The sequence below is a fragment of the Cetorhinus maximus genome, chromosome 15 (assembly GCF_964194155.1).
Source record: "Cetorhinus maximus chromosome 15, sCetMax3.hap1.1, whole genome shotgun sequence".
Classification (NCBI taxonomy): domain Eukaryota; kingdom Metazoa; phylum Chordata; class Chondrichthyes; order Lamniformes; family Cetorhinidae; genus Cetorhinus; species Cetorhinus maximus.
In genome coordinates, this window is record NC_135893.1 from 65,406,303 (window position 1) to 65,422,430 (window position 16,128).

Sequence of the window (16,128 nt, forward strand, 5' to 3'; positions counted from 1 at the left end):
ATGATGTAATGGCTCAAAAACATGATTGAAATGGTTAGATAATGTGATACACCATGACAAAAAAAACTCATATTATGCAACTATTTGAATGCTGCTACTGAGTAACTCACCAAAAATTCAAAAGAGGGGGAAAATTTGTTAGAATGGATTTTAACCAAGAGTCTTGAGATAATCAAGTGCCCAACAAACCATTGACAGATTAACATCTCATCCTGTCAAACAAAAGCCTAACTCACACCTCTTAGGAATGTGATTACACAATAGGAAGCGTGCAGAATGGAAACTTGGCATTATGATATCTATCCAAGGCTGATGACTATCCAAGACGATGGGTTGAAATGGAAAGGAACTGTTAATGAGATGTAGGTAATTTTAAAATTGTGGCAAATCTTTAGTGCACAAACAAATTCACCAATTCTGTACCAAGATATTTATGCACGTTTTCTCTTGTAATGATCTCATAAGCCATATTTTCTCAGCTAATTCACATTTAACTATTTGTCCACCGTTGCAGTTTGAATTTAGGGAAGAAACATTCTAATCACAGCACAAAACATATATTCCAATATAATCTTTCGCTTCAATTTTTTGATTATCCAGAATCAGAAAGTTCTCAAAATATACCACCCTTGAAACATTTGCTTTTGTCCAAAATGACACGTTTAAAGATAAAGTAAAGCCTCTCATAGGATTGGAGCAGCACTCGGCTATTAAGACCCTTGAGCCTGCTCCACCATTCAATTTGATCATGTATGATCTGCACCGCAACTCCAATGACTAGCTTTTGCTCCACGTCCCTTTATGCACTCATATACAAAAATCTTTTGATCGCAGTCTTGAAAATTCCAATTAACCACTGGCACCCACATCCTTTTGGGGGAAGTGTTTCAGATTTATACACCACTTGTGTGAAGAAGTGCTTCCTGATTTCACTTCCGAATGATGTAGCTCTAATTTTATCGTGTCCAAGTTTTTGCATTCTCCCACTAAAGGAAATAGATCTGTTGTATCTACCCTATTTTAATCACTTCACTTGAATCACCCTACAATCTTCCACACTCAAAGGATTACAAGTCAAGTTTATACAACAAACTCATTTTTCTTGAATCATGAATAACCTAGTTTATACCTACAAAATGTGGAAACCATCTGTACTCTGGTCTTTTCAGTTTTCTTTTTAAAGTAGTTATTGTTTCTCTTTTCCTGTTACATAATGAACCTAAGCACACATTTCTTTTCATTCTTGTATCCATTGGCATAGTGGGGTAACACAAATGCAACAGTGCCTTGAAATTCATTTTTATAACATACAGAGAATTAGGCTTCCTTTCTCCACAAGAATGGATTTAAAATACATTCTGAAACTTGAAATCAGGGAGTTAAATGAAAGATCAGAATGTTGATAAAAACAAAAAACTGCGGATGCTGGAAATCCAAAACAAAAACAGAATTACCTGGAAAAACTCAGCAGGTCTGGCAGCATCGGCAGAGAAGAGTTGACGTTTCGAGTCCTCATGACACTTCAACAGAACTGAGTAATATTAGGAGAGGGGTGAAATATAAGCTGGTTTAAGGTGGGGGGGTGGGGGGAGAGAAGTTGGGGGGGAGGGTGTGGTTGTAGGGACAAGCAAGCAGTGATAGGAGCAGATAATCAAAAGATGTCACAGACAAAGGAACAAAGAGCTGTTGAAGGTGGTGATATTATCTAAACGAATATGCTAATTAAGAATGGATGGCAGGACACTCAAGGTACAGCTCTAGTGGGGGTGGGGTGGAAAGACTAACAGGGCATTAAAGGTATAGATTTAAAAATAATGGAAATAGGTGGGAAAAGAAAAATCTATATAAATTATTGGAAAAAACAAAAGGGAGGGGGAAGAAACGGAAAGGGGGTGGGGATGGAGGAGGGAGTTCAAGATCTAAAGTTGTTGAATTCAATATTCAGTCCGGAAGGCTGTAAAGTGCCTAGTCGGAAGATGAGGTGCTGTTCCTCCAGTTTGCGTTGGGCTTCACTGGAACAATGCAGCAAGCCAAGGACAGACATGTGGGCAAGAGAGCAGGGTGGAGTGTTAAAATGGCAAGCGACAGGGAGGTTTGGGTCTTTCTTGCGGACAGACCGCAGGTGTTCTGCAAAGCGGTCGCCAAGTTTACGTTTGGTCTCTCTAATGTAGAGGAGACCGCATTGGGAGCAACGATCAGAATGTTGAGCTGTTGGGTAATAACTTTCCAAGCGGGAAAGATCACCATCTTCATTGTGCCCAGTTTATTACAATGGAAAACTTGGCTATAGAGTGTACTGATCCTAACTAGATGGCCACGGAGTTGTATCCTGGGCTGTCGATCACTCAACCCCACCTGTTAAAGGTACTCTTGGACCCACAACACCTATTGTAGCTGAGACATTGGAGGTGAAACTGGGCTATGACAGAATGACCTGATTCGGCAGTCAGCAGCTAGTTATACACACTGTGCCTGATTTTGTTTTCCATTGTCCTTTATTCAGCCTGTTTTGCACAATTTGCGCCAACCAACTTCACAGCCTGGAGTTCCTGATCTTGATGAAGTGCTTTAAGCTGACTGGGGGAGCTGGAGGATAAGAATGGTTGTAAACTTACCTCATGATAGGTATACCAAGTGTCCAAACATGCATTATGCAATAGGCAAACAGAATGCTGACTGAAGACCTGTGAAGATGTTCTTGACGTTTTGTACATTGCAAATACAAATGTATTCCGAAGAGTAACATATCTCGATCATTAAGACAACAAACTCTGCTAAGTTAGCTGCTAAAATATTTGACCTAATATTCCCCATTCAGAACACAGACAAGTTTATGCGCACTACTGTAGGCTCCCAAGCCAAAACCATATTGTAGGCAGCCAAGCATAAATGTGAACAGGTACAGAGCAGTACACAAGCACAGTTCAGGTCATGAAGATAGAACTCTGCACTGCTCTGACATACATTTTGGAGGGGGTCCAAATTTCATACCAGTCTTTGGGTGGAAATGGCACAACAGCAGTACTCACTATCAGCATTCAGAGTTATCACCCCACTTCTGCTGTCATTCCTCCTACTGCTACTTTGAAATCACTGGGGTGGGGGTAGCCCATGATTTTGCAATCTCCACCAGAGAATCATAAAACATTGATTGAGGCAATGGCTTTGTTACATTACCCTTCAATAGTTACTCCTGTAGGGTGATTATTACACTGAAGATAAAACAAGAAACAGTGATAAATATCCTCATTCGGGGTTAGAAATTACAAAATCAATTTCTGGTAACATTGCTGAAAAAACAACACATTCGCAAGATACTACTTAACCCTCTGGGAAACCAGGGGTTTTAGGGCACCTTTTCTTTCCAGAATGGACAAAATCCACTTGGTAACATGATTGATTCATACATAGAACAAAGTTGTCGAATCATTTTTAAAAATTTAATGACAGTGGTCCCCAGATTAAATGTAATGTTCTATATCCTCGGACTGTCTCATCATGTACTTGCAATCAAGACAGCTGTAAACAATTCTGAGCTTAGCATTACTGCTGACAATAGTAGCAATTAATTGTTAAACATTCCATTATTTTAACTGGGGAACTTTATTAAACTTTATTAAAATAACCGATAAAGCAGTGGTGAGGCAAGGTTTGGCTGACGTGGGGTGGAGGTAAACTTGAAATATGGGGCAAAAAGGAAATGGAGCAGGGAAATGGGAAATGTCAGCTCATCCTTATCTGAAGGCTGGGCGGAGAACCGCACAGACCGGGCAGAGAACCGCACAGACCGGGCGGAGAACCGCACAGACCGACAGACCGGGCGGAGAACCGCACAGACCAGGCGGAGAACCGCACAGACCGACAGACCGGGCGGAGAACCGCACAGACTGACAGACCGGGCGGAGAACCGCACAGACCAACAGACCAGGCGGAGAACCGCACAGTCCGACAGACCGGGCGGAGAACCGCACAGACCAACAGACCGGGCGGAGAACCGCACAGACCGACAGGAGAACCGCACAGACCAACAGACTGGGTGGAGAACAGCACAGACCGACAGACCGGGCGAAAAACCGCACAAACCGACAGACCGAGCGGGGAACCGCACAGACTGACAGACCGAGCGGGGAACCGCACAGACCGCGCAGGGAACTGCACAGACCGAGCGGGGAACCGCACAGACCAGCAGGCCGAGCGGGGAACCGCACAGACCGACAGACCGGGTGGAGAACCGCACAGACTGACAGACCGAGCGGGGAACCACACAGACTGACAGACCGAGCGGGGAACCGCACAGACCAACAGGCCGTGTGGGGAACCACACAGACCAACAGGCCGTGTGGGGAACCGCACAGACCAAAAGGCCGTGTGGGGAACCGCACAGACCAACAGGCCGAGCGGGGAACCGCACAGACCAACAGGCCGTGTGGGGAACCGCACAGACCAACAGGCCGTGTGGGGAACCGCACAGACCAACAGGCCGAGCGGGGAATCGCACAGACCGGGCAGGGAACCGCACAGACCGGGCAGGGAACCGCACAGACCAGCAGGCCGAGCGGGGAACCACACAGACCGGGCAGGGAACCGCACAGACTGAGCAGGGAACCACACAGACCAGCAGGCCGAGCGGGGAGGCTGAAGACAGGTGGGCAGATGTTCATGGGGCAGGAAGCCTGGTTGACTGAGCTCTAAATGATTGGCGTATGGGGAGTCATAGCCTTCTTTGATCCCAACACTAGAACGTTATGTAAAGTTCTTACAGTACACTAGCATCTTGCCAACAGCAATTTCTTCCTCTTGTTGCATACCTAACCTTTGAGGCAGGAGTTGCACACAGTGAAAGCAAGTACTGTGATAGGTCTGAATTACAAAGACATCTCCAGGAAAGAATCACAAAAAAATCTGTTAAAACTTGGAAAAGTTGGATATAATGAGACTGAAAATAGGTCAGAAATTCACTTGAAATAACATCACAAGTTTTGAAATTGAGTCCCACTTTCAAGTAAAGTACATTTTTTACTCCGTAAGGCTAGAGGTCAAATTGTTAGCATTGTTGATAATTACAGTCATGTTGCATCTGTCAATTGTACATTAATCAATGTGCTTCACAGAATGAGGTGACATGTTTGCAGTCCTGAGGTACCATTAATGCTTTCTTGCTGGAAGCCAGTTGTTCTCCCGGAAGAAATCTCTCACTTTATTGGGTCTCATGAATTGGCCAGTCACGCTCCTTAAAATACTTCTTCAACCCCTTCACATTGACAGGGGGGAAATAAGCGCCAATCCGTTTCCGAATCCACCACTTACCCTCCGCAGCATGGTTGCCACTGGGCCTGCTGAATTTGTAGCGATAGTGTTCACCCCTTATCCACCTGTCGACAAAAACAGATTGTGTTATCATGGCTGGATATTGGACCACCCATGCATGAAAATGCACCAAAATCAACATCAATGGGATGCCTGGCTGAGGAGGAGAAAGAAACTAAATGACTCACATTTATATAGCACCTTTCACAGTGCCAAGATGTTCCAAAGCACTTTACATCCAATTTTGTATTTCTTTAAAGTGTAGTCACTGTTGCAGTGTAGGAAACTAGGCAGCCAATTTGCACACAGCAAGCTCCCACAAACAGCAATGTGATACTGACCAGATAATCCTATTTAGAGGTGCCGGTTGAGGGATGAACATTGGCCAGCACACCAGGGAGAACTCCTCAAAAAAAGTTCCTCAAAATACATCATGGGTTCTTTTCTGACCACTTGAGAGGGCAGATGGGGCCTTGGTTTTCCCCTCATATCTGAAAGCAGGCACCTCCGACAGTGCAGCATTCCTCACTACTGTACTGAAAATGTCTAACATTGTTATTTTTTTTAGATGTCAGCTGTGACTCAATCAGAAGCTGACAGTTACCTAGTGACTTAAATTTGCGGGTGTGTGGATGGTATCGAAGACATAATCAGGCTCAACTGTGCTGTTTCTCCAAGTTGAATAGGGCGCCAGTGCTCTTGAAATACAACTAAAAATGGCCAATTTGTCAAAGGATAGGAAGATTGGTTGCACCTGTGGAACTGTGCCCCAGGGTGGCTGTGTGTGAAACAGTGAGAGACTGAGTTAGTGAGAGAATGCCTGAATGAGAATCATATTATAATTCTCAAAAGGATAACTGCACTTAACAGAAAATAATTAAAATGTATCTTAAGAAAGGTAATCTCAACAGAAGCGGTGGATAGAAAGTGTATAGCAAGGGCTACTTCTACAGTGTGGTTGAAGACATAGAATAGAGAGAAAGACAAAGAACATAATGGTTGCAAACGGTCAGGCCATATGTGATGTAGGACCTATATATATTTGTTCTATATCACACACACACATGTACATATATGTACGTGGGATATATAGATACAGGAAATATGGAAATATATGGGAATATGGACACTATATATATATTTTTATATATTATGCATATATACACATGCACGGGAAATATAATTCTAACCCATAAAAATTAAACTAGGCTAAAATAGCAGGCAGAGGAATTTTATATGAATATCTTAAAGCTTTCTAAACTGATATCACACCGCTGGAATTAAACCTTTGTTTGGAACTAACAGTGTTACCACTGAATGCTATTCAGTCTAGCCTCCAGCGCAGTGATACTCCTGCTTAGTTGTTCAAGTTTGAGTACGAAGTTGTCATCTGCATGCCCCCGGACTATCCCATTTGCTAATTAGTGATGGAGACAGAGTTACTTTCTAAATTTGAGGAATTGAGAAATAAAAAGGACTCGCCAAACCTCTTCAAAACTTGAATGTTGCTCCCATATTTGGTGAGGCTCTTTCAGCAATTGCCCACTGTCCAGACCACGCTCCGAGAAAGCAACCGTTTGTAGTGTGACGGAACAGAACCTAACACTATATATTTTTATAAAAATATATCCTCATTGCTACTTCTTAATTTTAAACTAGGCCTTTGCTGAACAAAAAGCATTAAGATGGCTGACCCTCTGGCTGTGAGTTATTGTCTGAGTCACCAGAACAAAAGAAGAAACTTTGCAGTTTCAGAAATGTCAGGCCTCATTATTTCTGAAGAGCTACTAACAGACCATCTGGGGACTGCACAGTCCAACTTCAATAGGATCTCACAAGAAGGCCATTTGTATTTGATAAACCAGGACTGCCAGCGGAGTCAGAGAGTCTGCGGAGATAATGACTTCCCAAACACCAGACCCTCAACAAATAGCACCTCCTTCAACCAATAATGGTTGAGATGTTATCAGCCTTGAACACAAAGCCAATTTCCAGGCACTGGATAAATGCCCTTTGTTCAAGATATTGTTGCGAGGTAAGATCACATGATTACAAACCCAGCCTGCTGTTTTAACATCTGACTAGCAGTCCACACAGGAGTCCTGGCCAGGTTGGACAACTGGCCCCATCTACCCTGTCTCTGCTGAAAGTTCTGAATTATCACCTACAAACACATTAATCTCTGCGTGCCTATTTCATCTTGTGAAGTCGCTATCACTGAAACAATGAATTTTACGCCAACAGTTTTCAGTCCGCCGAACTCCATGAAGAAATTCCTCCTGGGACTTTAATTCTGGACTCTGGACCTCACATGAATCAATATCTTTTTTTTGTAATCTCTGTACTGTAAAACCTTTCCTCTATCCCTCCTTTTACTGTATGTGCACGGACAGACATATTGCAGACATCCTTTTCACGGTCTTTGAATGTGTGCAATAAACTAACCTTTTGAGTTCATCCTACGTTGAGTTTGCTGTAGGGCTAATAGTAGAAATTGGATCACACAAAAAACGAGGGGTTGGGAAATACGCCACATCTTATTAAAAAGGAAACAAAGTAAAACGCCTTCTGTTTATAAATGGGTGGTGAGAAGAAAGATTAGTGCTGTTTAAACAGACCCTCCTCCTGTCCATTACAAAGAAAATCCTTCTCTCACTTCATTTCACTTCACTTATCGTCACTGTGGTCACTGCTTGTCTTTATGCACTCTTCATCCTTCAGGAGCATAGGAAGAGCATAGGAACAGAAGGGTCAATTCAGCCCTTTTAACTTGTTCTGCCATTCAATTGGATCATGGCTGGCATCTATTGTAACTTTATCTGCCCACCTTGGTTCCGTTACCCTTAATATTCTTGCCCAACAAAAATCTATCAATCTCAGTTTTCAACTGACTCCCCCCAGTCCCCCACCCCTCCACTCAGTCTCAACAGCTTCTTGCTGGAGAGAGTTCCAGATTTCCACTACTCTTTGTATGAAGAAGTGCTTTCTTAGAAAAATCATGCCATCTCCCAGTCAAGTTCATACTTTCCAAGGACATTAAACTGTGGAGCCCCTTACCTATCGCAGTGTTCCTTTTCCATCACTTTTAAAGCCCAGCATGGGACACCCTAGCCATTGCTTCATCTTTACATACAGCTTTTGGATAAAGCCTGGAGCTTAGAGGGGATGGGTTTTTCATCTTTGGGAGCTCAGGATCACTATAGTTATGATTCTGGTGTTGGCCCTGGCTGAGTTGGTGGCACTCTGACCTCTCAGTCGAAAAGTCTTTGGTTCAAATCCTAGTCCAGGTTGTTGAGCACAAAATTCAGGCTATCACTCTAGTGCAGTACTGAGGGAGCACTTTACTGGCTAAGGCACTATCTTTTAGATCAGGTAATAAACGGGGTCCTATCTACCCTCTCAGGTGGATGTAAAAGATCCAGACATGCCAATCAGAGAGAAGTAAGGGAGCTCCTCCTCCCCCACCCCTGCACTGTTCTGGCTAATATTTATTCCTCAAACAATATCACTAAATCAGATCATTGGCCATTTTCATGTTGTTGTTTGTAGGACCTTGCTGCGTACAAATTGGCTGCCACATTTCCTTCATTACAAAAATGCTTTATTAGCTGGAAAGTGCTTTGAGACATTCTGAGGTTGTGAAAGACAAAAGTCTTTCTTTTTGCTGTCCTTCTCAGATCCACTTATCATCAGACCTGGGCTCTCCTAGTTTTCCATGGCTTCACCGTTGCTGGGTCAAAATCCTGGAACTCTCTCCCTAATAGCACTGTGGGTGTACCTATACTACAGGGACTGCTGCAGTTCAAGAAGGAAGTTCACCATCACCTTCTCCAGGGTAATTAGGGTGGGCAATAAGCGCTGGGCTAGCCAGCAATGCCCACATCCCATTATTGAATAAAAAGAAGTACCACACAGGTTAGTCCATTTACCGATTAAACCACTGGGTAGGGGCAGGGATGGGATGGGATGGTGATTTCAATCTTTTTATTTGGTTGCAACTGAAACACAGTTTCCCAACAACTGGAAGTTAAAAAGTTAGTTAGGAACAGCACAGGCCTAACCCTAAATGCAAACATGAATGGCCGACTGTGAGATGTGATTCACGTTAGTGAATCTTGCAAATCATTTGTCCCTGAATCATGTGTGGTTTACAATACATGGAATCACAACAGATAATGCTAAAGATTACTTTAAAAATAATGAGTTGTTTTAAAAAATGTTATAATTAAATCTTCAGAATTCTGGGGATTAGAGTAAACATCATTAGCAATCCAGTAACATGCGAGTGGAAGTTATCACTAACCTCTGCTGCCTTGAACTTTGCTACAATATCAGAACACATTTGTTTCTTTTAGCTTCATTCTTTTTATTAAGAAGCTTTCTATTTGGCAGCAAATGGAGAGTAACTGAAAGGGTTTATTCAAGTGGGCATCCTTTAAATCCACAATGGATTCAGAAACGCCTTAAAGTTTACTAAGTTGGTTGCTGTTCTTGCTCCCAGAGTTATGGGTTGAGATATAACTTAGAGAGGAATTTAATGAAAAATGCTTTGTTTTCCACTTTGCTCTCTTCTTGAAAGTGGCGACTTCTGACAGGTTTCAGTCTCATTCAGAGACCCCATGCAAAATGGTCATTCGTCATGCGCTGGCCTAGATATCCCTCAATTCCTTTGCCCCACCATTCCGGGCCATGCCTTTAGCTGTCGAGGTTCCAAACATTGGAATTCCCTCCCTAATCTTCTCCCCCTCTTTCAATGGCAACTTAGCTTTTAATGTCTTAATATCTCCCAAGGTGCTTAAGAAGAGAGTTGTCAAAAATAATTTCACACCAAGCCATGTGAAATACCAGGACAGGTGACAAAAATATTATCAAAAAGGTAACTTTAAAGGAGCATCTGGAAAGGTTTACAGGGGAAATTCTAAAGCTCTTTCAAACCAGCCTCTTTGACCAAGCTGTCCTATTATCTCTTCATGTGACTCAGTGACATGTTTTGTCTAATAATGTTCCTGTGAAGTGGCTTGATGTATTTTTATTACTTTAAAGATGCTATATAAATGTAACTTGTTCTTAGTATGACAGGTTCTAAGAGAGCCCAATAGCAGGATTGGGAGCTCTCCTACCTGGCAACCAGAAAAAGTTCCTCTCCTACCTCTCCTTTCTTGTCTTCATCTCCACTGACAGTGCAGAGATGGGATTGGAGGGAAATTAGCTGGAGCTCATAACCCTCCCACCCTTACTATCATTAGCACATGATGAGACAGCATTTGGTTGAAGTCTATGCTTAGGTTATTGGGAGAGTTAATTGCCCCTTATAAACCCTACAATGATCTTGCAAAATTTAACAACGCTCATACAATTGTGGGATCACTGGAGAGGAAATTATTCCACAGATTTATTTTCATAGAAAGAAAAAGACAAAAACAATTTGCTTTTCCAATTTTAGACATACATGCGTCCTTGCAAAATCAATGTGCTCACTGCACATTAGGTCTTTGTTCACTGATATCCTGGAGTACCTGCTGCTGCAGACACTGGCCATGTGTACCACTGGACAGTATCAACATTGATAACAGCTAAAGTATTGAAGGTGTGGTGGTTGAAATTCCTTGAGCCCAATCATGTGTGGGGTGGCCCTTCAGATCCCCAGCCTGGCTAAGCATTTGGAACCATAAGTACAGCACAGAAGGAAGCTATTCCACCCATCAAGTCTGTGCTAGTTCCTTTGCAGAATATTACAGTTAGTTCTACTCCCTCACTCTCCCCATTTCCCTGTAACACTTCCTACTTAAAGTATTCATCCAATTCCCTTTTGAAGGTTATTATTGAATCTGTATTCACCAACCACCCTATCAGGCAGCAGATTCCAAATCCTTACCATTCATGTAAAAGAAAAGTTTTTCCTCATGTGGTCTCTGATTCTTTTGCCAATCACCTTAAATCTGTGCTCTCTCATTATCAAACCTTCAGCCAGAGGGCACAGTTTCTCTTTGTTTACTCTATCTAAACCCTTCACGATTTTAAACACCTCTGTCAAATCTCCTCATTGCATTCTCTGTTCCATGGAGAACAACACCAGCTTCTCCAGTCTATGCATGTAACTGTAATCTCTCATCCGTGGACCATTCTTGTAAATCTCTTCTATATGCTCTACAAAGCCTTCAACATCCTTCCTAAAGCCCAGAATTGGATATGATACTCGCTGGGGTCGAACAGATAGTCTATATGGATTTAGCACAACTTCCTGACTTTTGTACCCTATGCCTCAGGATCTCATATGTTTTAATAATTATTTAGGTGAGCTATTGAATCTTTCTCCTTGTTGCCCCATTTCGTCCTGTCATTGCTTGAAGGCTCTATCTCTCTATGGAACGCCTGGGAGTAGGAAACCAGCCAGTGTTCATGCCACCAATCATTATTCAATGATCCCTGCTGGATCGTATAGAAGACTGGTGTGGGCTTTGCTGCCTGCAGTGGTCAAATAGCCTGCTAACACTCGGTGGGAGAGGCTAATACATGGAAAATGGCCACCCAGGCGAGAAGTACAAGAGGCGAATTTCAGCAAAAGTCAGAGTCTTCAAGCAATGACAGGACAAAATGAGGGAACTAGGAGAAAGAGATTCAATAAAAAAAAACAGGTTTCATCTTCATGGAAGAAAAGGTTTGACAAACCTTTTAAAAATCTGTTTACAGACACATGCCAGGTACACCATTACTCTCCCTCGTCAAACAACTAATAAAGCAGGAGTTCCCAAACACCTTTTCATGAAGACAGTGGCCCTTGAAGACAGCAAAACTTCCTTTCAAAGGGAAGTTTAAAAAACTGATTTCAGTTCCAGATGCGCCGCCATTGGGTGGTTTCCATATACGCAAGTTGATTCTTTTTTTAAAGCTCACTTAAAGGAAAGGGAGCACCAGAAAGGATAGCTTAGGAGGTTAAATAGCAGAATGTTCACCTTCACACTGTTAGGCAGTTTACTTGTAATCCTACATATGCCTGAGGAAAGGGGACTGCGGCTTTTAATCATTTTGAAGATTTTGTTTTGTTTAAAAAAGGATTTGAAAGTCAGCAATATTCTATCCTTATCGTGGACTAACCAGAAGTGAAGTAACACTTAATGAACAGAAAGTTTTATCTTCATTTTGTTATGACATGGGCAAATGCCAGGTTAATCTTTACTATGGTTTAGATAAATCCTACAGTGCACCTGGCAGTTTGGGCTCATTAAAACTGAGGGCTTGATATCTGGTGATCACCGAGTCAGAATTCCCCCCATTAACATTCAAGTCCTGAGCAGTTTGTCACACAAATCTATCTGCCAGGACTGGAGTGCCTTTGGGGGAAGGTAGATGCCTAGTAACAGTGGTGTGTTCTCTCTCTGTCGCAGAGAGATGTCACAAGACACCTTGGCCTCTGCATTGGTCAGGTCACAGTTGGAAGGTTGGGGGAAGGGTGCTTCCCCGATTCTGTTCAGGTGCGCCTCCTGGTGAATCAGCACAGGAATTACACTGAAGGCATCCATGGGGGTATCTGTTGGGTGCCAACATGTTACTTTTCTGGACTAAGAATGATTTGGCCCAGACAGGCAGGATGGAGGAGAGAGACAGACAGAGGGACAGAAAGACTTACATTTATATAGCATCTTTCATGAGCTCCACAAAAATCAATGTGATCATGGCCAAATAGTCAGCCGTTTTTGTGATGTTGCTTGAGAGATAAATGTTGGCCAGAACACCAGGGAGAATTCCTGCCACTCTTCTTTGAAAAAATGTCATGGGATCTTTTATGTCCATTCAAGAGGGCAGATGGGGCTTCAATTTAACATCACATCCAAAAGATGTGGCACCTCCAATAGTGCAACACCCCCTCAGTACTGCAATGGAGTTTGAGCCTGGACTGTGTGCTTGAGCCTCTAGAATGGGACTTGAACCCATAATCTCTGATTCAGAGGCAAGAGTGCTACCCACTGAGCCATGTCTGTCACCTAAATAAAGACAACAAAAACGTTCATGAATCTTTGCCAGAAAACTCCAGATCTCCACTCTATATCACCAGTGGGCAAATGTACCTTACACATAAATCTGCTTGCAACAGTCAGTAACTAGTCCAGTAGTGCCAGAGCTACAAATTTGGAGCAGAACTTGAATTTATTGGCAATTATTTCATTCTGAGTCAGATATGATTCATTTCATTTAACAAATAAAGTGAACGTTCCAACCCGGGGGGTACATTATATCTAGCTGTGATTCATGACAAAGTTACAGTAATCTGTTATTCCAAAATTATTACTGATTTACATTTTGTTTTCTAATAAAGGAGGGAAAATAGTGCATTCACCCAATACCTGCATAATTCCAACACTGAAGCTTCATGGTTACTCTTTTCCAAGTCTTGAAAGGCTAGTCACTTATTGTGACTCTGCATAACATTAAAGTTTGTCCCTCCAGCAATATTAACTCTCTCAGGGTGGCCTTTGGAGGGAGTGCAATACAGATTCACCAGAATGATACCAGGGATAAAAAGTTAAATTATGAGGGCAGGTTTCTAGACTGGATTTGCATTCCCTTGAGAATAGAAGATTAAGGGGTGATCTAATTGAGATGTTGGGGGAGTCCAGAACAGGAAAGCACAATTAGAGCTAGGTTGATGTCAAGTAGCACTTCATGCAAAGGGTAGCAGAAACCTTAAACTCTCTCCCAAAAAGCTGTCGGGGCTGGAGTTCAGTAGAAAATTTTAAAAATAAGATTGCTAGATTTTTGTTCAGTAAGGGTATTAAGTGTTACAGATCTAAGGCAGGTATGTGAGTTAAGATCAGCATTGTCTGACCAAATGTTAAAACAGGCTTGAGGGGCTGAATGGCCTACTCCTGATCCCATGTTCCTAGCTCTCGCCAGGAATTTCCTGGTTGGGGGTGGGGGTGGGGGTGAAGGGGTGTGGATAGGTAGAGGTTTTCCCAATCAACTGCCATAACATCAGGAGGAGTTCATCGGGAACACTTGTTTGATAGTAAACGGGAGTTCTGCCCATTCTCCAATGGCTGATTGGGAGAACCCCATTTCCCTCAGCTGAGGTGAATCCTGGCACAGATTTAGTTTTGGCTCTGTTCGTCTGGTTGCTAAATGATTCTAAATATTTATGTTTCTTTAAGTAAGACATTGACTGGCTGAAGGTCTAGCCTAGATCACAGTCATTCACTTCACAGAACCTACAGCATGTAGTGTTGTCGAGCTATTCTCACTGTTCTACTTTGAGAACCTAGGCTTGTAAGTAAAGTATGGTCTTTTCTGCATTCATTCTCACTGGCAAGGCTGGCATTTATTGCCCATTCCAAGTGCCCTTAGAAGATGCTGATGAAGAGGGCTTAAGACAATTGAATGGCTTACTAGGCCTCTTCAGAGGGTAGTTTGGAGTCAACCATGTTGGTGTGGATTGGAGTCACATTACAGGCAAGAACAGACAAGGACACTATAATAGCACTCGTTTGTGGCCATTTGTGTATGTATGTATATAAGTCAAACCGGAAGAAACCAGTTCAGTTGGGTACTTGAGCTCCATGCGCACACACCAGTTTCTTTTTGCTCTGCAAAGACATCACAGTCTGGCAACAAGATGGGATTGTGGATTTCCCTAGCCGAACAAATTTGGATTGGAGAATGTCATGAGAGTAGAATCATTTTCATAATATTTTTCTGGTTTATTGTAAAGTATGTTTATGGGGGGTTATGTTTTTCTGTCTGTGTGTGGTTTAATTACATTTTGTAGCCAAACACACTGCAAGTTGAAGTCATCAAAAGAAATAAGTGCAGAAGTGTCTTTAAAATGCTAAGTAGGTACACATGGTTGGGGTCTTAGTGTGTAAGGTGTGAAGCGAATTTGCATTTTTAGTTAGATGAAAGGAGGCTTGAATTTCAAAGAGGTTAATGAGAATATTGGCAACATGAAAAGATTTATACTATGAGAAAGGTAAAGTTCCAAAGACATATGGAAACAATGGAATTTACACATTAAAAAAGGAGAAACATATATAAAGGAGAATGAGGCTGTGTGTCAGGAGAAGGCATTGTGAGATCTAACAGAAGTGTGCAAAGTAGCCTTAATGAAGCCTCCAGCATCTGTGCATAAGCCTGCTGTCTACAGAAACTGGAGCTGGCGCAAAGTCATTTGGGATTCCACTGTCCGGGGTATTGTGTTAATTTGCTGGATCTGTTTAAAATCTAAATATCTTATTTTTGGACCATTGCCTTAAAGGGGGTTGTAACTGGGAGTCAGGTTAATTAGGAATTTTAGGAGTTATTATAGTAATAATTTGTAGTCATACATATGAGCTTGAAATCTTTTTTGTTAATAGATATTTTAATTTAGTTTTTTTTAAAAAGTCTCTAAAAGTCTTGGTGGACTTATTACTTCTGAATTCAGTGCATGCATCTCAAAATAAATACAAATTGCAAAACCATTGTGATAATGCAATCACATTTCCCTCATGGATTTGATCCGCCTGGCACACATCATCTGCCACGTCATAACTGAGAAGTTTCCAGCAAACCAGCAGAGGAACTGAGGTTTTTTTGAAAAAATGAAAAATCTGGTCTTGGGGAAAAGGCTGTTTGTCCACGTGGGTGGACTGAACTACAAAGATGGCTGCATCAACAGGTGTTACTGGGCATCTGGGAGAGTATAGCTATGACCGAGGGTTTTTCGGTCCGTATGTGGAGCAGCTCTGAGATGTTTATTACTGCTAATAATATCCTTGAAGATCCTGATAATCCAGCTGTTAATCAGACAGTGGAAGAAAGGAAAAGGACAATATTTTTGGTGGAAGCAAG

The 16,128-nt window shown here is 42.2% G+C and overlaps 1 protein-coding gene across 2 annotated transcripts in view; it reads right to left on the minus strand.

Moving 5' to 3' along the window:
• Nucleotides 1-4,905: 4,905 nt before the first annotated feature.
• Nucleotides 4,906-16,128, minus strand: part of lmf1 (lipase maturation factor 1) — a 615,052-nt gene continuing 603,829 nt past the window's right edge. For both annotated transcript variants that reach the window (XM_078558576.1, XM_078558577.1), the window contains one exon: nucleotides 4,906-5,372. In XM_078558576.1, coding sequence (XP_078414702.1) covers nucleotides 5,198-5,372 — 175 coding nt within the window. In that variant the 3' untranslated portion in view covers nucleotides 4,906-5,197. The remainder of the gene's footprint in view (nucleotides 5,373-16,128) is intronic.